Here is a 22,843-nt window from a genome sequence, read left to right on the forward strand (position 1 = left end):
TAGGTAAACCTATCGATTTTGCCACGACATAAAAGGACTCCTTACTTATATCGTTGAGTTTCACCAAAACTAACATGTACTCACAATTATTTGTGTACCTTGCCCCTTTAGGACCAATAAGTAACACCTCGCTGAGCGAAAACTATTACTAGATTGATGTAAAGGATATCCAAGCAAGTGTATATTTTGGCATGACACCTTTTAACTCAATTTTTAAGTTTGGAACTTAAGGCTCTTACTATGTTGGTTAGATTTTAAGTGAACTAAAATCCTTAATCATGCAACATAATCAAGCTTTTGATCTCATGCATTTTAAGACATATTTAAAAACAATAAATAACTTAAAACATGCATAAGATAAATGTGATCTAGTATGGCCCGACTTCATCTTGAAGCTTTAACTTCAAAGTCCGTCTTGAAAATCTCCGTGGGAGGCACCATTTTCTTCAAATAGAATAAGCTATAATTAAAACTAATTACAACTATTTGATGGTACGCAGACCATATTTGAATTGAAAAACAACTTTGGTACTTTAGACCAATTATATTCAAATTAATGGTACGCAGACCATATTTTCTATCCTATTTGGGCCATACTAGTCACTTCATAACCTGCAAAACAGTACATATACAATATATACCATTCACCCATTCATTAACATGAATGGCCCACATAGCTGGTTAGTAAAACACATTATGCATCACATAAACATTTGCATCAATTAATCAAGGGCACCAATAATCTACAAATTATTCAGTCCTTATTAATTCTAATCAAGTTGTTTTAACCTTAAGGTTTTGTAGACCTAATCAAGAGTTTATGACTAAAAGGGGCTCCCACTTAAACCAATAAATTCATATGCTTTACTAATTTTAAACATAAAAATGTATTTCTAGTCTAACCGGAAACATACAAATTTAATTAAAATTTAAAGCTCATATAAATTTATAATTGAATCCACAAAGTTTAATTTAATTTCAGTCGTATTTAAATTAATTCATGATTTTAATTTTAGTAAAATAATTAGAATAAATAAAATTTATTATAATTACAATATTCAAAATTAAAATCCAAGAAAATAATTTAAATTATTAATTTTAAAATTAATTAAAATTACGTAAACTGAAAATTTCAAATTAAAATTTCAAAACGATCTAATCGCAACGCAACAATCCCACGCAACGCACGCCCATGGGCCACACGCACACAGCCATCGCTGGCCATGTGCGCGCAGCCCATGCGCTGCCTCGCATCGCTGCTGCTCACCATCGCAAGGCATCACGCATGGTGCTCGCTGCGCGCGCCAGCGCTCGACGCACGAGCATGCTGCCGCAGCCCTTCGCTGGGCGCAACGCTCGTCGCACGTCGCAACACGCACCCGCACGCCATCGCTGGGCGCAGCGCTCGTCGCACTCACAATAGCGCACGCACGCCATCGCTGGGCGCAGCGCTCGTCGCACGCACAATAGCGCTCACACGCCATCGCTGGGCGCAGCGCTCGTCGTACGCACAACAGCGCTCGCTGCGCGCGAGCGATCGATGCTTGGCGCAGCACTTGTGGCACGCGCGAGGCTCCGCTCGCTTGCGCGAGGCAGTGCGCGCTGTGGCGCAGCTCGCTTGCTGCCCACACGCGACTGCTCGTGCCTTGCTCTCGCCCTCGCCCATTCGCCTATTGCACACAACCCACGACACAAGGCAAGGCTGCTGCCTTGTGCTCGTGCACCATGGCCTTGCTCATTGCATTCGTACCGCATGGGCGACGAGCTCCCTTGCTCGTCGTCACATGCCCGCACGATACAACACCCCTTAAGGGTAACACGTAGCGTCCATTGCTTTGTGCGTGCAAGTTATATGAGAAAATCGCATAAAAAATTTAAAATTTATATTCAAAATTAATGACAAATTAATAAATAATATTAATTTCATAATTTCAGGGCGAAAAATCGAAAATTTATTATTCAATTGATTTCCGATTAACATGGATTCAAGTCTAGGTCATAAAATTTAAAATTTAACATAAAGTTACAATTTTTACGGTGGTTTTTAATCACAGGTATCTAATTAAATTATAACTAATTATGAAAATCAAATTAATTCTAAATTATTCCAATTTTCAACAAATTAATCATAATTACAAATTAGATTGCATAATTAACAAGGCTAGGCATTCAAACTTGTTAAACATATACAGTAGGTCAATCAAAAATTCAAGATTTATCAACAAGAATCGCAAATATTTAATTTAACATCTTAAATTTACGAAATTTTGCATTCGAAAAACTAAAACCTCCGAAAAGTCATAGTTAGGCTTCGAATTTGAGAATTCTGGGTTCGGCCGAAAAATACTGTTTTTGTCAAAATTTTAGAATGCCTTTTACATGCGGAATTGACACAAAAATCACTCGATTTGGATGAGTAACGAAGAAACTGCCGAAAAACTGCGTACGTATAATTAAATAAACGCAATTTGCGATTAATTAACAATTACGAAAATTAATCACCCCTTTTAATTCTTGCAAATTTATAATATTTAACCATGTTCATGCAATTTAGATTATGAAAATAATAAGAGGCTCGTGATACCACTGTTAGGTTATGATACATATGACAATTCATAAATCATGCGGAAAACCCATAAAGCCAGGAAAACATATTATTTACACATAATCATTTAGCATAGTTTAGATGCATACTCTTTGTTGCGTGCCTTCCCTAGCTGCGCCCGAACCGAACAAGAAAAAGTCTTTAGGACTCCAAGTGTCGTCCCTCCGTAGATAGTCCACAGCACGTCCGGATCCGCCTTAAGATTGACCAACTAGAATTGCCCTTAAGGTACTATTATTTTCGGTACTTTTATAGGCAATTGTGTAATTGAATTTTGCTCTCAAAAACTCACTTTGAATACTTGAATGCTCGATGTAAATATGTGACCCTAGGCACCTATTTATAGAGTTATGGAAAAGGATTTGGAATCCTATTAGGATACTAATTTATTTAATTATAATCCTACTAGGACTCTAATTAAATAAACTTTTTCGAAAGAGTATGTCAACATCTAAGTTGGGGTCAGGGATCCCTGAAAAAGAATTTGAGCAGAGGGTAGTTCTTGCCTGGTTAAAGAACGTACCAACACCATCTCTTATCATCTTATAGTATATTACCAGTTTTCCCTCCTATTTTTTGATACAGCTGATAGACACACACATAATTGTCCGATTAAGTTTGTTTAGGCAGGAGGGTAAAGTTTTTCATTCGCTAAGCCTAAGATGGCAGGAAGACATATGCAAAGTATACATCCTATCGAATCTGGGGTTCACAGTACTGAAGGAAATAATGCCCTTGGTCCAAGTATGCATTCAATGTTAAGTCTAATAAATGCGGTTCAGTATTAATTAACAAGTTAATAATTCAGTGAGATCAAGTGAGCTGAATGCCTAGCTAGAGGCCGCTTCAGTTCAAGTGGAATTAATGATATTAATCCACAGCTTACTCTTGACTAAACCCGTAGGGTCACACAAATAGTACGTAAACGGATCAAGTATTTAATGGCATTAAATACTCCATCTATGGATATTCGGAATCGACGGATCTTGGTTTCAGTGGGAGCTGAGATCGTCACAGGCAAGAAATGAATACTCCGGAAACGATGATATTGCCGGAAACGGAAATATGGATCGTATCGGAAATATAAATATTATCCAAGTCGTAGATGTTGCCGGAAACGGAAACATGGTACGTATCGGAAAATATTATCGGAAATGGAAATATTGCCGGAATCGGAAATATTGCCGGAAACGGAAATATTGTCAGAATCGGAAATATTATCGGAATCGGAAAATAATTCCGGAAACGGAAATATTAAATATTTGTTCGAAACGGAAATTGATTCCGGAATCGGAAATGTTGAATATTGTTCGTATCGGAAATGAATTCCGGAATCGGGAAATTAATCGGAAGCGTATCGTACGAATTAGCATCGGACGAGGCCTGCCAGACGAAGGCCCAGCACGAAGCCGGGCCATCGCCCAGCAAGCCAGCGCGCCACAAACGCACCAGCCAAGGCTGCGCCAGGCCCACCGCAAGGCAGGCCCAGCGCGCGCCAAGGCTACGGCAGCGTGTGGGCTTGCGGCAGTGGGCTGCGAGCTCGCGGGCTGCGCGCGCGCGCATGGCGCCCCTCGTGGGCTGCTGTGCGTGCGTGTGTGTTTGTGTGCTACTCGAATCCTAAAGCTACCGGGATTTGTCATATGATTAAATCTAATCCTAAAAGATTTAGTTTATTTAATTAGAGTCCTAGTAGGATTATAATTAAATAAATTAGTATCCTAATAGGATTCCAAATCCTTTTCCATAACTCTATAAATAGGTGCCTAGGGTCACATATTTACATCGAGCATTCAAGTATTCAAAGTGAGTTTTTGAGAGCAAAATTCAATTACACAATTGCCTATAAAAGTGCCGAAAATAATAGTACCTTAAGGGCAATTCTAGTTGGTCAATCTTAAGGCGGATCCGGACGTGCTGTGGACTATCTACGGAGGGACGACACTTGGAGTCCTAAAGACTTGTTCTTGTTCGGTTCGGGCGCAGCTAGGGAAGGCACGCAACAAAGAGTATGCATCTAAACTATGCTAAATGATTATGTGTAAATAATATGTTTTCCTGGCTTTATGGGTTTTCCGCATGATTTATGAATTGTCATATGTATCATAACCTAACAGTGGTATCACGAGCCTCTTATTATTTTCATAATCTAAATTGCATGAACATGGTTAAATATTATAAATTTGCAAGAATTAAAAGGGGTGATTAATTTTTGTAATTGTTAATCAATTGCAAATTGCGTTTATTTAATTATACGTACGCAGTTTTTCGGCAGTTTCTTCGTTACTCAACCAAATCGAGTGATTTTTGTGTCAATTCCGCATGTAAAAGGCATTCTAAAATTTTGACAAAAATAGTGTTTTTCGGCCGAACCCAGAATTCTCAAATTCGAAGCCTAACTATGACTTTTCGGAGGTTTTAGTTTTTCGAATGCAAAATTTCGTAAATTTAAGATGTTAAATTAAATATTTGCGATTCTTGTTGATAAATCTTGAATTTTTGATTGACCTACTGTATATGTTTAACAAGTTTGAATGCCTAGCCTTGTTAATTATGCAATCTAATTTGTAATTATGATTAATTTGTTGAAAATTAGAATAATTTAGAATTAATTTGATTTTCATAATTAATTATAATTTAATTAGATACCTATGATTAAAAACCACCATAAAAATTGTAAATTTATGATAAATTTTAAATTTTTATGACCTAGACTTGAATCCATGTTAATCGGAAATCAATTGAATAATATATTTTCGATTTTTTCGCCCTAAAATTATGAAATTAATATTATTTATTAATTTGTCATTAATTTTAAATATAAATTTTTTAAATTTTATGCGATTCGTTCATATAACTTGCACGCACAAAGCAATGGACGCTACGTGTTACCCTTAAGGGGTGTTGTATAGTGCGGGCATGTGACAACGAGCAAGGGAGCTCGTCGCCCATGCGGCACGAATGCAATGAGCAAGGCCATGGTGCACGAGCACAAGGCAGCAGCCCTGCCTTGTGTCGTGGGCCGTGAGCAATGGACGAATGGGCGAGGGCGAAAGCAAGGCACAGCAGTCGCGTGTGGGCAGCAAGCGAGCTGCGCCACAACGCGCACTGCCTCGCGCAAGCGTGCGGAGCCTCGCGCGCAGCGAGGGCAAGCTCGCGTGCCACGAGTGCTACGCCCAGCGTCGATGCCTCGAGCAGCGAGCGATGGCTCGCAGGATCGAGCGCTGGCAAGCGCGCGCAGCAAGCGCTGGCGAGCGCACGCAGCGAGCGCTGGCTCGCATGAAGCGAGCGCTGGCGAGCGAGCGCAGCGAGCGATGGCTCGCGTGCATCGAATGCTGGCGCGCGCAGCGAGCACCAGCTCGCGTGATGCCTTGCGATGGTAAGCAGCAGCGATGCAAGGCAGCGCATGGGCTGCGCGCACATGGCCAGCGATGGCTGTGTGCGTGTGGCCCATGGGCGTGCGTTGCGTGAGGTTGTTGCGTTGCGATTAGATCGTTTTGAAATGTTAATTTGAAATTTTCAGTTTACGTAATTTTAATTAATTTTAAAATTAATAATTTAAATTATTTTCTTGGATTTTAATTTTGAATATTGTAATTATAATAAATTTTATTTATTCTAATTATTTTACTAAAATTAAAATCATGAATTAATTTAAATACGACTGAAATTAAATTAAACTTTTTGGATTCAATTATAAATTTATAAGAGCTTTAAATTTTAATTAAATTTGTATGTTTCCGGTTAGACTAGAAATACATTTTTATGTTTAAAATTAGTAAAGCATATGAATTTATTGGTTTAAGTGGGACCCCTTTTAGTCATAAACTCTTGATTAGGTCTAAAAATCCTTAAGGTTAAAACAACTTGATTAGAATTAATAAGGACTGAATAATTGGTAGATTATTGGTGCCCTTGATTAATTTCTGCAAATGTTTACGTGATGCATAATGTGTTTGACTAACCAGCTATGTGGGCCATTCATGATAATGAATGGGTGAATGGTATATATTGTATATGTACTGTTTTGCAGGTTATGAAGTGACTAGTATGGCCCAAATAGGATAGAAAATATGGTATGCGTACCATTAATTTGAATGTAATTGGTCTAAAGTACCAAAGTTGTTTTTCAATTCAAATATGGTCTGCGTACCATCAAATAGTTGTAATTAGTTTTAATTATAGCTTATCCTATTTGAAGAAAATGGTGCCTCTCACGGAGATTTTCAAGACGGACTTTGAAGTTAAAGCTTCAAGATGAAGTCGGGCCATACTAGATCACATTTATCTTATGCATGCTTTAAGTTATTTATTGCTTTAAATATGTCTTAAAATGCATGAGATCAAAAGCTTGATTATGTTGCATGATTAAGGATTTTAGTTCACTTAAAATCTAACCAACATAGTAAGAGCCTTAAGTTCCAAACTTAAAAATTGAGTTAAAAGGTGCCATGCCAAAATATACACTTGCTTGGATATCCTTTACATCAATCTAGTAATAGTTTTCGCTCAGCGAGGTGTTACTTATTGGTCCTAAAGGGGCAAGGTACACAAATAATTGTGAGTACATGTTAGTTTTGGTGAAACTCAACGATATAAGTAAGGAGTCCTTTTATGTCGTGGCAAAATCGATAGGTTTACCTAATAAGTTCTTAGACGTACCTATCAACCAAGAATAGTTTCTAGACTATTAGCAAAAGGCTTTTGCTTACCTAAGATGTTTTAGGATTAAGTCGACAAACTGTGCTTAGTTCTTCAATGATTTTAGGATCTTGGAATCATTTTATTCACACCTGCCGGAACACATAACTTGAATAAAGTGCTTAATAAACATTGAATTATGCATGTATGCTAGAATTTAAGTTTATTAAGAGAAACTGTGAATGGTTATTTATTCGTTTATTCTTTTCAATTGTAGTTTTAAGTATGGCAAACAACAATCAAAACATCATCATAGGTTCTGAGCTTATGGTCAAGCTGAACCTGGCAAATTTTCTTGAATGGGAAGCTAAGCTAGTTGAAATAGTCAAACTCAATGGACTTGAGTATGTACTGTCACATCCCATGCCAAGCTACTATGCCAGAGACATGACCCCTGAGAGATTTTACGCCTGGGATGCGGATCTCAAAAAGGTTATGAGTCTCATGCTGAACAATATCCCTGATGATTGGGCTAGAAGGTTTGTAGCCTATGAACCTTTTACGCTCATCAAGAATCTGAGGGATATCTGTCGTGGAAGCACGGAGGACAGGGACCTGAACGTCCATGAGTTGATTGAATCAATGTCTGGTCTAAAGGTTAGTTCTCCCAACAGGTGTTATAGGATGGAGGTCCAAGAAACACATGTTCAGCTCCTTCGCACTAAACAGAGGGTAGGCGTCCCACTGAGGTTTCATGTGGATCTTATGCGTTCATACTTTGATCGCCTAAGTCTACTAGGAACACCAATAAGCGAAAGGATGGCAGTCTCTATCTTGCTCAATTCACTACACAGTGGGTTTGGTCGCTTCAAGCAACTATACCTAAGTGAACCAAGAGAAGAAACAGTTGCAGAATTTGTTCACCTTGTCAGAAAGGCTGAAATAATACTGGACTGTGAAGCCAAAGATTTACTCAAGGCTAGAAGGAGACCGTTCAAGAAAGGTGGAAAGTCCAAGGGCAATGCTAAATCAAAGCAGGACAAGTCCACATCAAGCTGTCTTTATTGTGATGGAATAGGCCATTACAAAAGAGAATGTCCAAAGCTAAAGGAAGATCAGAAGAACGGAACAGTCGTTCCATCTTCAGGTATTTTCGTTATAGACTGTATACTTGCTAATTCAACTTCTTGGGTATTAGATACAGGTTGTGGCTCACACTTATGTTCCAATCCACAGGGACTAAGAAGAAGTAGAAAGTTAAGCAAGGGGGAAGTCGACCTAAGAGTGGGAAATGGAGCACGGATTGCTGCATTAGCTGTAGGAACTTACTATTTGTCGTTGCCCTCCGGGCTAGTTTTGGAACTGGAAGAATGTTTCCATGTTCCAAGTCTTACTAAAAACATCATTTCAGTTTCTTGCTTAGATGCTAAGGGATTTTCCTTTTTAATAAAAGACAATAGTTGTTCGTTTTATTTTAAAGAGATGTTTTATGGATCTGCTAGATTAGTCAATGGACTTTATTTATTAGATCACGACAAACAAGTATATAACATAAATACCAAAAAGGCCAAAAAGGATGATTTAGATCTCACCTATCTGTGGCATTGTCGATTAGGCCATATAAACTTGAAACGCTTAGAAAGACTTCAAAAGGAAGGAATTCTAGAACCATTTGACTTAGAGGATTATGGTAAATGCGAATCATGTTTACTTGGCAAAATGACAAAGCAACCTTTCTCTAAAGTTGGAGAAAGAGCAAATGAACTATTGGGTTTAATCCATATAGATGTATGTGGACCAATGAGTACAAATGCTAGAGGTGGTTTCAGCTACTTTATCACTTTCACTGATGACTTCAGTAGATATGGTTATGTCTACCTAATGAAGCATAAGTCTGAATCCTTTGACAAATTCAAGGAATTTCAGAGTGAAGTAGAGAATCAATTAGGCAAGAAGATTAAGGCACTGCGGTCTGATAGAGGCGGTGAATATCTGAGCTATGAATTTGATGACCATCTGAAAGAATGTGGAATTCTATCAGAATTGACTCCTCCTGGAACACCACAATGGAACGGTGTGTCGGAACGGAGGAACAGAACCTTGCTAGACATGGTCAGGTCAATGATGGGTCAGGATAAACTTCCATTAGAATTTTGGGGACATGCACTAAATATAGCTGCACTCACTATAAATAGAGCTCCGTCTAAAGCTGTCGAAAAGACTCCATACGAATTATGGTTTGGAAAGCCTCCAAATGTGTCTTTTCTTAAGATTTGGGGATGTGAAGTATACGTCAAACGATTGATTTCAGACAAACTTCATCCAAAATCTGACAAATGTATCCTTGTGGGCTATCCAAAGGAAACAAAGGGGTATTACTTCTACAATACATCTGAGAACAAAGTGTTTGTTGCTCGAGATGGTGTCTTTTTGGAGAAAGATCACATTTCCAAAATGACAAGTGGGAGAAAAGTAGACCTCGAAGAAATTCGAGTCGAACAACAAACTCTAGAGAATGCTCAAGATGACATTCAGGATGAAACTCAGAGATCTTTAGAAGAATCTGGTGAGAATCATGGTCAAACTAGAAATGTTACCCCACGTAGATCGCAAAGATATAGATCTCAACCGGAAAGGTACTTAGGTATTTTGACGAACGAGAGCTATGACGTTCTATTACTTGAAAGTGATGAACCTGCGACTTACAAACAAGCTATGACGAGCCCTAGCTCCAAGCAATGGCAAGAAGCCATGCAATCTGAATTAGACTCCATGTCTGAAAACCAAGTATGGGATTTGGTCGATTTGCCAGATGGCTACCAAGCCATTGGAAGCAAATGAGTTTTCAAACTGAAAAAGGACAAGGACGGGAAACTTGAAGTTTTCAAAGCTAGATTGGTCGCAAAAGGTTACAGGCAAGTCCACGGTGTGGATTACGATGAAACCTTTTCACCAGTTGCAATGCTAAAATCTATTCGGATAATGTTAGCAATCGCTGCATATTACGATTACGAAATATGGCAGATGGATGTCAAAACTGCTTTCTTAAACGGCGTTTTAACAGAAACTGTGTTTATGACACAGCCTGAAGGTTTTGAGGATCCAAAGAATGCTAAAAAGGTATGCAAGCTAAAGAAGTCAATCTACGGATTGAAGCAGGAATCCAGGAGCTGGAATATACGTTCTGATGAAGCAGTCAGTGACTTTGGTTTCATCAAGAACGCAGACGAATCTTGTGTATACAAGAAGGTCAGTGGGAGCAAAATTGCTTTCCTAGTATTATATGTCGACGACATATTACTTATCGGAAATGACATTCCTATGTTGAACTCTGTCAAGATTTGGCTTGGGAAATGTTTTTCGATGAAAGATCTAGGAGAAGCACAGTACATATTAGGCATCAAGATTTACAGAGATAGATCTAAAAGGATGATTGGACTTAGTCAAAGCACTTATATCAATAAGGTGCTTGATAGGTTCAAGATGGAGGACTCCAAGCGAGGCTACCTACCCATGTCTCATGGAATAACTCTAAGCAAGACTCAGTGCCCAAAAACACTTGATGAGCGTAGACGAATGAATGGGATTCCATATGCATCATTGATTGGTTCAATAATGTATGCTATGATATGTACACGCCCGGATGTTGCGTACGCACTCAGTGCTACGAGCAGATACCAGTCAGACCCAGGAGAGGCGCATTGGACTGCTGCCAAGAATATTCTGAAGTACCTGAAAAGGCACAAAGATGACTTCCTGGTCTATGGTGGAGATGATGAATTAATTGTTAAAGGCTATACGGACGCAAGTTTCCAAACCGACAAAGATGATTTCAGATCACAGTCTGGGTTTGTCTTCTGCCTCAACGGAGGTGCAGTAAGCTGGAAAAGTGCTAAGCAAAGCACCATTGCGGATTCTACAACTGAAGCGGAGTACATTGCTGCACATGAAGCAGCAAATGAAGCTATATGGCTAAGGAAGTTCATAGGTGAACTTGGTGTAGTCCCCTCCATTAAAGGACCAATAGCCCTGTATTGTGATAATAACGGAGCTATTGCACAGGCAAAGGAGCCTAGACACCACCAGAGAGTCAAGCATGTACTTCGTAGATTTCACCTTCTACGAGAGTTCGTTGAAAGAAAAGAAGTCGAGATAAGCAAAATTAGAACTGATGACAACGTATCAGATCCATTGACTAAACCTCTACCGCAGGCGAAACACAACTCGCACACTGCAGCTATGGGAATCAAGCATATTGGAGAATGGCTTTGATATCCTTGTTTAATGTTTTAAAGTTTTAGAGTTTAAATCTTTGTAAAACAATATTGGTTAATCATTCACAATAAATGAAGAGAATTCATTTTTCCATTTAATTTGTGGTTTATTAAATGATGAGTCCCTTCAATTTGACGATATATTCAAGATAGACTGTCAGGACCAGTCCTGTGACTAAGAAATGTCTATCAAGTGAACTTGAATGTCAAAGGTTGAAAATGGTCCCTAGTCGGAGTTTTCTATAAAATTGGACGCATAGAAAACGTTAGACGACTAGAATGCAAGATGACTAGTAGTTCTGTTTCTTGAACTATGTGGACATGGCAATGTCATAATCATTTGCATAGATACTTACTTTGGGAAGACTAGTATCGGACAAGACCTATGAAACTTTACTGTAAGAGATGAAAATCTGTCATAAGTAAATTTCATTAAAATTATTAGACACTAAATCCTCAATACCTGAGTGATTTGAGATTACTTGTTTGAGAACTGGTTGCTTTGACGTTGACCAACCGTCGCACCGTAAAAGGAGGCTATAAAGGCAACGCTCAGGTAATCACCTATCAAACGAAGTCTAATCTCAAGATCGCAAGATTGGGATTGTCCTCCCATAAATCTGGATGAGATGCTTAAAAGTTGTACAAGGCCACTCGGAGAGCTAGAAACTGTGAAATGCATGGCCGTGCTCGGATAAATCATAGGCTATGATTATCTGTTTATTTGATCAGTTGAACTCTGAAATCGAGGAACACCTCTGGACATAATAAGGATGACAACTCTTACCTTATGTTCAAGAGCAAGCATCGAGCGACAAAGGAATTAGGAAATGCACACTTGTCCCTAAGGACAAGTGGGAGACTGAAGGAAATAATGCCCTTGGTCCAAGTATGCATTCAATGTTAAGTCTAATAAATGCGGTTCAGTATTAATTAACAAGTTAATAATTCAGTGAGATCAAGTGAGCTGAATGCCTAGCTAGAGGCCGCTTCAGTTCAAGTGGAATTAATGATATTAATCCACAGCTTACTCTTGACTGAACCCGTAGGGTCACACAAATAGTACGTAAACGGATCAAGTATTTAATGACATTAAATACTCCATCTATGGATATTCGGAATCGACGGATCTTGGTTTCAGTGGGAGCTGAGATCGTCACAGGCAAGAAATGAATACTCCGGAAACGATGATATTGCCGGAAACGGAAATATGGATCGTATCGGAAATATAAATATTATCCAAGTCGTAGATGTTGCCGGAAACGGAAACATGGTACGTATCGGAAAATATTATCGGAAATGGAAATATTGCCGGAATCGGAAATATTGCCGGAAACGGAAATATTGTCAGAATCGGAAATATTATCGGAATCGGAAAATAATTCCGGAAACGGAAATATTAAATATTTGTTCGAAACGGAAATTGATTCCGGAATCAGAAATGTTGAATATTGTTCGTATCGGAAATGAATTCCGGAATCGGGAAATTAATCGGAAGCGTATCGTACGAATTAGCATCGGACGAGGCCTGCCAGACGAAGGCCCAGCACGAAGCCGGGCCATCGCCCAGCAAGCCAGCGCGCCACAAACGCACCAGCCAAGGCTGCGCCAGGCCCACCGCAAGGCAGGCCCAGCGCGCGCCAAGGCTACGGCAGCGTGTGGGCTTTCGGCAGTGGGCTGCGAGCTCGCGGGCTGCGCGCGCGCGCATGGCGCCCCTCGTGGGCTGCTGTGCGTGCGTGTGTGTTTGTGTGCTACTCGAATCCTAAAGCTACCGGGATTTGTCATATGATTAAATCTAATCCTAAAAGATTTAGTTTATTTAATTAGAGTCCTAGTAGGATTATAATTAAATAAATTAGTATCCTAATAGGATTCCAAATCCTTTTCCATAACTCTATAAATAGGTGCCTAGGGTCACATATTTACATCGAGCATTCAAGTATTCAAAGTGAGTTTTTGAGAGCAAAATTCAATTACACAATTGCCTATAAAAGTGCCGAAAATAATAGTACCTTAAGGGCAATTCTAGTTGGTCAATCTTAAGGCGGATCCGGACGTGCTGTGGACTATCTACGGAGGGACGACACTTGGAGTTCTAAAGACTTGTTCTTGTTCGGTTCGGGCGCAGCTAGGGAAGGCACGCAACAAAGAGTATGCATCTAAACTATGCTAAATGATTATGTGTAAATAATATGTTTTCCTGGCTTTATTGTTTTTCCGCATGATTTATGAATTGTCATATGTATCATAACCTAACAAGAACCATCTTCCTCTTTATGAGTTTTCTCCTACGTGCATCCCTAAATTAGAGGGGGTCTGGTATACTAGACCGGAAATGGAACTTCAAGACCATAGGTTATGTTTTGCTCTTTTGTCTCCCAGTTTTCGTCTTGGATCTCCTTGTTGATATGGTTGGCCCCAAAGTCTGACGTGGAAAGATTAGAGTGTTGAGAAGATTTCCTGAACAATTCACGACATTATTGGAGGTTGCTTGTATCAGGCCAAACTGTTATTGCTTGCATATATCCCTTGTTGTGTACAATAATCCATGGACTGTTTGCCATCGTCCTAACCACTTACCTGTTGTTGCTTGGGAGGCGGATGGTTGCGTCAGTCATCAACAAAGGGTTGCAGAAGAGAGTTTACATACTTATATTTCTTGCTTCAAGTTTCCTTCCTTTGAGGGTTATTTTGCTTGGGTTTTCAGTTTTGGCTAGACAAGAGCATTTTCTCTTTAAAGCTCTTGTCTTTTATGGTTTTCTTGTGCTTTTTTTGTACGTTGTAGTGGGTATTTTTATGGTTGTTTACTTACCTGTTGCGGAATTAAATCAGGATTTTAATGGTTTTAACCTTTGTAGTCATTAATCAAGTTAGTTTGTGGACGTTTAAGATAAATCAAAAATGTTTTTCTCCTCCATTTCGTGTCGGGTATTTTTGTATCTTTCCGGCTATCCCTCCTTGTCTAGCATATGAGATTTACTTTTAAATTAGTTTCATTTACTTCTTTTAGTTATTATTTACTTTTAAGCAACTTGAGATTGTGTCTATGTGAATTACTTTAAATCTGTTCCATAAACTTTAAAATTAGTTCCATTTACTTTTCAGACTTAATTATCTACTTTTGTTAAATGCATTACCAATCTAGCTTCTTGATAGCAACCTCATGGCATGTCTCTGAATTCACAGCAGCACCGGAAAAAAAAGTGTTTTCTCTTACATTTATCAACCCAATTTGTAAAAAATTGTATAGGAAATCAGATATTCTTTTCTCTTATTTTGAAAAGTAGATCAAAATCTGATAAAAGTAAATAATTAAGCTGAGAAGTAAATACGCGAAGCTAGTTGTGAATTCTTTTGAGCCATTGCCATAAATGTCATACTTGAGCTATGAAGCATAGACTTATATGCTTTGAGTTGGAATAATAGTTGATAATGAAGATGGTGTCTTGACTCAAACAGCTAAAGTAACTATATTGTGCATAGTAAACTAAATCTCTCCCAAAGTAAACAAAATCTCTCTAAAAGTAAATTAAATAACAATGAAACATCAATTATAATTTTCTCTTAAATTTTTTGTGAAAACCTATTAGCTCAAATGGTAGAGCACTATACAGATGTATAGGGGATGTAGGTTCGATTCCTACATAGGTTGTCTCTAGAAGTTTTTTTTTTTAAAAAAAAAAACTCTAAGGTAAATCAACATATGTACACTAAGTAAATGAAACTTGTAGCAACCAAGATCTACGTGATGAGCTAAATTATACAAAACTCTTGGTCACCGACTTTCATCTCTCTGCAAGATGAGATAAATTATAAAATAGAAGTACACGTGAGTATGTCAAAGTAAATGATTTCATATTAAAAGTAAATTAAACAATACAAAAAGTAAATGAAAAAGTAAAAAACTAATTAAACGAAGAACTAAACTCTAATTAGAAAAAATCAAAAGTAAATTAGAAAATTTTCGAAAGTATTTTGATAACATAAAAACTCCAATTATTGGAGTATATGGAGGCCAAAGTAAAGGTTTTCAAACGAAAAGTAAACAAAAGAATGCAAAAAGTAAAGATGAACCTACGTGGGATTCGAACCCACATCTGTGCATTTGCACAATGCTCTACCAATTGAGCTAGTAGGCTAGTGGTATCTTAGTATCTTACCATACAATAGGAATAGTTAGAACACTATCATACACTTTGAATTTTGTTCAATTGAAAATGTAGATACATAACTTGTTAAAGTAAATAGAATTAATTCGAAAGTAAGTAATCATCAAATAGAAGACTGAATAAATCAGAACAACTAACTGCAGAATATAAAAAGTATTCAGAACCAAAACGAGTAGACTGCAGACTGGCAACAACGAGCAATTTCAGCAAGGGCTGTAGTTTCTGAATTTGACAACTTCTAGCTTCGGAAAAATCTGGCCTTATGGTTTATTTCATGGTTATGTGTCGCTAATGACGGTGATTTGTTAACTCTCTGAACTTAATTCTACCCATGTGGCTACGTATCAACTACCACAACATCAATCAATCACCAAATGGATAATGAAAATGAATGTGTAAATGGCTTGTCCACACATGCTTGTTGAACAAATAATATTATGCCAGCCCTATTTAATCGCATAAACAAAGCTAATACGGTACAATTATCAGAAAGACAATGAAGCTAATTAATTATTTAGGAAACCAAACTAACATGAAATGATATGTTGAATCTTCAAATTGTTTGATACCGCAATGCAAGTTGTCGTGCATACACGACTGGTCCACTGTCGATTGATTCAGTACAATAATAAATTAAAGACAATTAAAATCATACTACCCTAGCAAGCATTGACAACCACTACCCCTGCAGCAACAACACACACACACACAACAGCAAGACAACTACCCAACAATAAATCAATTCAGCATACCATCCTTGACTGACCTGCAACAATGGAGTTTCATATCGACTGACCTATCAAATCCCCTGAAACCACATTCATAATGATAAAAAAACAAGGCACACAAACAACAAGTCAACTCTGGTAAAGTTGACCAGAATTAACAAACAAAAGACAACACGCAACCTCAAAACCATCAAGCCAACATCACCAAACAACATCCCAGCTTACTAGCCTGATCAAACCTGCTACACTAGCCATCCATTCATGACATCTAGTCTGAATCCCGGCAGTTGTCAGACCTAAGGTTAAGACTTAAGAGTAGTGAAATAATGGTACTTTTATCTCAGATTGCATATGAACACCTTGCATAACAAAAAAAAAAGTAAACTGATCCTAGCTCCTAAATTGGGAGCTTTAATTAAACAAAGATGTTGAAATTCATTTGCCCCGGACAGACTCAAGACAAAGTGTTCGAGTATATAAGGAAGACAAGGAACCCAAACAAACTTTTGAAATTCAAGTATGTTCTTTCCCCTGTACTAGTGTATTAAGAATCAGGTATGTATTCCTGATATTAGGAAGAGCATCAGTAGGAGCTAGAACACCTAAGTTTCACCATTCTGAATCGCAAAACACCTAATATCAACAATAAAATCGAAATCGCAATTTGAAAATCCCAATTTTAGAAATCAAAATCACAAACAATGTAACAAATCGAAGAAGTATTGCCTAATAATAGAGATAAGGAGAGAGTAGAGCTAAGGAACAAGATGCCAAAGTCATTCTAAACACAGAAAAATAATCTCATTTCTCTTTCACTGTCATAATCATAACAAACCAAAAATAGGATCCTGTTAAATTTCAAGCCAATGTAAAAGGTTTTGGGTTGAACCTTAACAGTAAAGCTTAAATACATAGTGTGAGGGGGTCGAAAAAGCACGAGGCTAATGCGTGACCTCGTCCCTCGTGGGTGTGACGCTTCTTTTTTGTCAAATCAAGTGTAATTGGATTTCATGTGAGTTTACACCCAATTGACTAGTAATATAGGAGTCGCCATTCAGTTTTTAACGACAATGAGAAAAACTGACAAAACCCGGTTATCGTGACATAAAGGGAGTGCAATTATGTTTGACCACGACGGCCGTAGGTTCCCTTGTGATCCCTGGTGTGGGGATCTCTCAACATACACCTGCAAGGTAGAGATTGAGGGTTCGGGGACTGTAACTATCGAGAGGAGTACTCGCTCTTCGATAACTCCAGAGGCAGGATATCCTTACTAGCTCAGCATAAATAATTGAAGGGACATGCGTTAACTATTAAACTAATCTGAGTTGATTTTAACAATATGCAACATATAATACTAGATCGAGCGCGATTATCTGATTTAGATTCTATTAAGGGACCTAGCATGATAATCCAATTTCCCGAAAATGTTATCTTTATTAGGCGTGATAGAACAATCAGATTTAATTAGTTTAACAGTTCGTAAAAGGGCGAGGAAAGCAATTAAACCATGGAAAAGGGACACATTACGACGCACCCTTGAGAGGCGCGTCACGGTTCTCAGAAAACTAACCACTTTGACTTTGCTATTTCTCCTTTTATTTAACGAATCTCAAATTACGGGACAGGATACGTTCTGTTCAATTTTTGGATCGATTGCGACAGAACGCGTGATCAATTTCGCAGCGCGAGGCTTAGGCTTAGGGGTTTAGAGTCAATACTCAGAATATGAATTGTGTGTTGTGTTCCTTTCACGTCGAACTTGGGGCCATATTTATAGAAAAGAGTTCGTGGAAAGATAGAATTGTAGAACTCTAATCCATGAGGAATTAGGAAAGAACACGTCCCAGGTAATTTCAGCGCTCAGGGCTGGGCGCCGAAGATTTCGGCGCCCAAAGCCAGGCGTTGAAAATAGGGTCTGGGCCGTTTCTTTGTCAGATTCAGACTCTTAGAATCCGGAGTGTATGAGACTTAATCGAGTCTTTTAGTGCGTATTAATTTTATGACAGAATGCATCTGGGCCCGTTACGAACTCTAGGCTCGTTAGGATTTTAATTAATACGTAACTCTTATTTTCGAATCGTATTAGGAATAGGATTCTCTCGCAATTTCTATCTCATTTAGGATTTATGTTGGAGTGCAACACCTAATTCTGACAGGTTTCTATCTTTTATGACTTGCCACTTTTAACAACTACCCATTACGGCAGTTACTACTTTTAGCAGGTTTCCATAAATAGCAGGTTTCGGGTAAAATGAAAAGGGTGATTGAGATTCGTTATTTTATAGGAGATGCGTTGTCAAGTGGAGATTTATGTTCTCATCATCGAACCTTCCCTTTCGGGAATAGGGACAAAAGTAGGTGTCTACAGTTAGCCCCCACTTTGACTGAGTCTTGGAGTAAGACGATGGTCAAAGTATTAGACGGAGTGCGTCACACAAGCCATGGTGACCTGCTTTTGCGAGGGTCTCACAAGCCCCCGAGTGATAACATTTGACTTAAGGGTCATCACTTGAAGTGTCGACATATCCCTCACGTGTCATTGGGATTTGTCAACGGATAGTATAGAAACTCCCTCACTTTGTCATTGGAAGTATCTAAGGAGGCGTAGAAACTCCCTCACTTTGTCATTGGGAGTAGCTACAGATGTTTTCGAAATTAAAGCTATCAAGTGTAATTGGGCCTGGCCAAGCCTAACCACGAGGTATTTAAAGATTCTCATTTTCAGGGCTAGCTAAACGAGAAAACCCCCTTGTTTTTATGGGACGTAAAACGAAGGAAAATCCAGCACATCGTTCTTTTTTGGAAAAACGGAAAACCAATCCTTTTAATTTTTTGGAAAAAAGGAAAACCAAAAAAAGTCATCGCTGCAGCGACTAAGGACCTGCGCGGTTAGTGACGCAGACCCCGCCGGCTAAAGATGGCGAGCCTGTCCGCTAAGGGTGGACACCCCGTCCGATAGAAGTGGACGAATATGTTTTTGAATTTTGAAAATAAGGACCTACGCGGTTTGTGACGTAGACCCCGCCGGCTAAGGATGGCGAACCTGTCCGCTAAGGGTGGACACCCCGTCCTATAGAAGTGGACGAATCTATTTTGAATTTCGTTTGTGCTTTTTGAAGATAAGGACCTACGTGGTTTGTGACGTAGACCCCGCCGGCTGAAGATGGCGAGCCTGTTTTATTTCGTTTTTGAAGATTCTATTTTTCGAAAACTGAGGACCTGCGCGGCTAGTGAGGCAGACCCCCGCCCGCTGAGGGTGGGCGAGCCCATTTTGAATTTCTTACTTTCTTTTCATTTTGCCTAGGTAGAAGGGCTTTTGTGATTACAACCTGTTGGTGGGTCGCAATATTTCCTGATTAGGTGTGTCCTATAAGTGGGCCCACACTGTGTATATTTCTGTTAACGATACTTTTAAAATACCGTTTTTTCTTTGGGAAAGAAATATCAAGATAACGGATGTCTTACACAAATAGGGGAATCGCGCGTGTCCGACAGCGAATATTCGCTGTCTGGGAAGCATTTTCATCGCCCATCTCTGGGCGCGAGAATTTCTAACGCCCAAGGCTGGGCGTTGAAAATGCAAAGGGGAGACTGGTCTTTAAAAGACGCAGACTGTCTCCCTCCTTTCCCATTTCCACCATTTTCGTTCTCGCTTCTCCGCTTCATTCTACTGATTTTTGCTCGTTTTCTTCACTTTTCTTCACGAATTCCACTCCAAATCACTTCCCAATCTTCCCAATGTAAGTAATTTTCAGTAATTTTGAGCTATTCTATTCAATTTCAGGATTTTTGTCAAGCATTTTTGTGCATGAAATTGATTTGGGGTTATTGATTTTGTGCCCCTTTCCTTCAATTAGATAGTTGGAAATGTTCTATATGACATGTTAATCAGTTTGTGCATGTTGATTTTTGCAAGTATGTTGGTTTTTGTTGATTTTGGGCATGTTTATAATAGCCCCCAAGTATACCTACGATTCTAGTATTTTCTTGCAATGTAGGTGTTCTTGGTATATTGCTTGCGTTCCTCATAATTCACGAGTGACAAATTATGGAAGAATTTTGATTTTGCTGGAGTTAATTTTTACTTAGGGAATTTTTGCTAAGTATGAACTTATTATCATGTTTTTAGGGAACAAAAATTGTATGACTCCATTTCATGAGTGGAATGCACTCTTTTTAGGGATTGGTGTGAGTGCCGATTTTGTCAAAGGTATAATGCCTTGTTGTATTGTTGATCAGCATGTCTGACGAGTCGTCACCTCCCTCTGGCGGCCACGAGGAGCGTGGCATGACGCGTCAGTCCACTGGCGCGGGACCCCTATGGGTGGGTCCTGAGTACTACGACGGTCGGGACCTGCACTACGACCTGGAGCATCACGTGACTACCCGCCTTCACGCGAGGAGGGACACCACAGTTCGTGGCTATAGTGCGGCGACGAGCGAGACTGTTTTCGGTTACCTGAGCTCGGACGCCCAGGCTGAGGGCGAGCTCGTTGTTTCCGGTGGTTGAGACTTTTTGGGAGATACTGCGACTCAACATCTCTCTATCTTTTCTGCGGTCATTCATGAGGTGGTGGTGGGATACCACCAACACTTTTCACTTTCCTTGGGGTGAGATGACGGTCACTCCTGAGGACTACACGGCTTTGACGGGCTTGACCTTTACAGGGAACCCCGTTCGCCTGAGGTCGGATGGCCCACCGCCGACCGTTGCAGAGGGTACCAGGCTCCTGGGCTCGTGGCTGGGTACGAGATTGCCTTCGTACCAGCCCCGTGGGATACCTTTTGCTGACCTGATGTGGGCCTTGGAGCGTGGGGTGGAGGAGTCGTCTTTGAGACAGGCCCGGCTGTTCTACCTCCATTTCATCACTTCCACTTTTCTGTCGGGTCCTACTGACACCTTTGACCTGAGGTGGATAGGCCTGGTAAAGGACGTGTCTACGCTGGGCGACTATTGCTGGGGCGATTTGTAGACCTGGCAAACGGGTCGTGTCGTGTCGTGTTCGTTTTCGTGTCAACTTATAAACGGGTTGGGAACCCTAAACACGAACACGACCCGTTTAATAAACGGGTCAGAATGCCAAACACGGACACGACCTGTTCATTAAACGGGTAACACGAACCTAACACGCCTAACCTGTTTAGTTAATCGGGTCGTGTTCGTGTCATCTTTTTCAACCCAATTAAAAAAAATTATTGAGAGAAATACTAAATAAACGATTAATAATTTCGTTAAATAAATTAATGGCCAAAAAAATATAGTTTTTTCCAACGGATTCCAATATGTTACAGACCAAATAAACGGTTCAAAAACCTTAGATTACAAATAATCTAGACTTTTCAGGTGTTTAACTAGACGTTTCAGTTTGTAAAAATCTTCATCTTGTTTCCAAACGCTTGAAGCAAACCTTATTGCAAATAGACTACCTGAGAAAATGAGAATGTATAAAATTAATAAAATATTAAAGAGAACGAATAAAAATTGAAGGGATTAAATAAAATGATATGTTTTGCTTAATTATGATTCATAATACATTAATCCATTAGAAACTAGAAAAAAATCAAATCTTATCCTCATCAAATGAATAAAATCAATGATAAAAGGAATCAAACAAACAAAACTAACACTTCGTATTACCTTAGAAAAAGAAGAGAGAATGGGAGCATATTTGAGCAAAAAATCTACACACAAGAAGGAAATATCAGAAAACCATGAATTAACAGTGACAAAAGGGAACTTAAGAACAAATTTGTAAGAAAGATGGGAGAGATAAGAGCAGGCGATGGATGGAGAGAGTGAGAAATATGCTTCTAAAGTTTCATTTGCTATACATATATATATCGGCTGGGAACATGAGAAGGGGTTTTTTTAGGGTTTTTCCTTTGGGCTGTTAGTTTATTGGGCCTTAGTGAAGTAAATAAAGTTAGAGCCTACATATCATACGTTTTTTCTTATGTTAAGCGGGTAAACGGGTCTGACACGACACGACCCACTTAATTAAGCGGGTTAACTCGTGTCAGATTCGTGTTGAAAATTTCAACACTAACCCGACCCATTTAATTATCGTTTCGTGTCGTGTTAACCCATTTAACTAAACGTGTCGAAAATTCTCAACACTAACCCGCTTTTTTCGTGTCCGGTTCGTGTCGTGTTGTCGTGTCGTGTCAGCTTTTGCCAGCTCTAGCGATTTGAAGGAAATAATGCCCTTGGTCCAAGTATGCATTCTATGCTAAGTCTAATAAATGCGGTTCAGTATTAATTAACAAGTTAATAATTTAGTGAGATCAAGTGAGCTGAATGCCTAGCTAGAGGCCGCTTCAGTTCAAGTGGAATTAATGATATTAATCCACAGCTTACTCTTGACTGAACCTGTAGGGTCACACAAATAGTACGTAAACGGATCAAGTATTTAATGGCATTAAATA

At 39.1% G+C, this 22,843-nt stretch overlaps 1 protein-coding gene and 1 long non-coding RNA gene across 2 annotated transcripts; one reads left to right on the forward strand and one right to left on the reverse strand.

Annotated features, from left to right (window-relative positions):
• The first annotated feature begins 3,046 nt into the window (after nt 1–3,046).
• Nucleotides 3,047–14,382, forward strand: LOC110791157 (uncharacterized). The gene is made up of 4 exons (XM_056832657.1): nt 3,047–3,100; nt 3,191–3,319; nt 13,900–13,963; nt 14,018–14,382. Exons 1-4 carry the CDS (start codon nt 3,047–3,049, stop codon nt 14,380–14,382), a joined length of 612 nt encoding a protein of 203 aa, XP_056688635.1.
• Nucleotides 14,383–21,630: 7,248 nt separating this feature from the next.
• LOC110791154 (uncharacterized) lies at nt 21,631–22,300 on the reverse strand. The gene is made up of 2 exons (XR_002534022.2): nt 22,056–22,300; nt 21,631–21,844 (listed from the first exon to the last, which is right to left on the reverse strand). It is a non-coding gene; the product is annotated as an uncharacterized lncRNA (long non-coding RNA).
• Nucleotides 22,301–22,843: the final 543 nt, after the last annotated feature.

The sequence above is a fragment of the Spinacia oleracea genome, chromosome 6 (assembly GCF_020520425.1).
Source record: "Spinacia oleracea cultivar Varoflay chromosome 6, BTI_SOV_V1, whole genome shotgun sequence".
Lineage (NCBI taxonomy): Eukaryota > Viridiplantae > Streptophyta > Magnoliopsida > Caryophyllales > Amaranthaceae > Spinacia > Spinacia oleracea.

Excerpts from the sequence above, each read along its gene's own strand:
- LOC110791157 (XM_056832657.1), top strand. The coding sequence starts at position 3,047 with ATGTCAACATCTAAGTTGGGGTCAGGGATCCCTGAAAAAGAATTTGAG. Across the intron at positions 3,101-3,190 it reads AAAAAGAATTTGAGCAGAGG|CTGATAGACACACACATAAT; the intron begins GTAGTTCTTGCC and ends TTTTTGATACAG. Across the intron at positions 3,320-13,899 it reads TATCGAATCTGGGGTTCACA|TTTTCGTCTTGGATCTCCTT; the intron begins GTACTGAAGGAA and ends TTTGTCTCCCAG.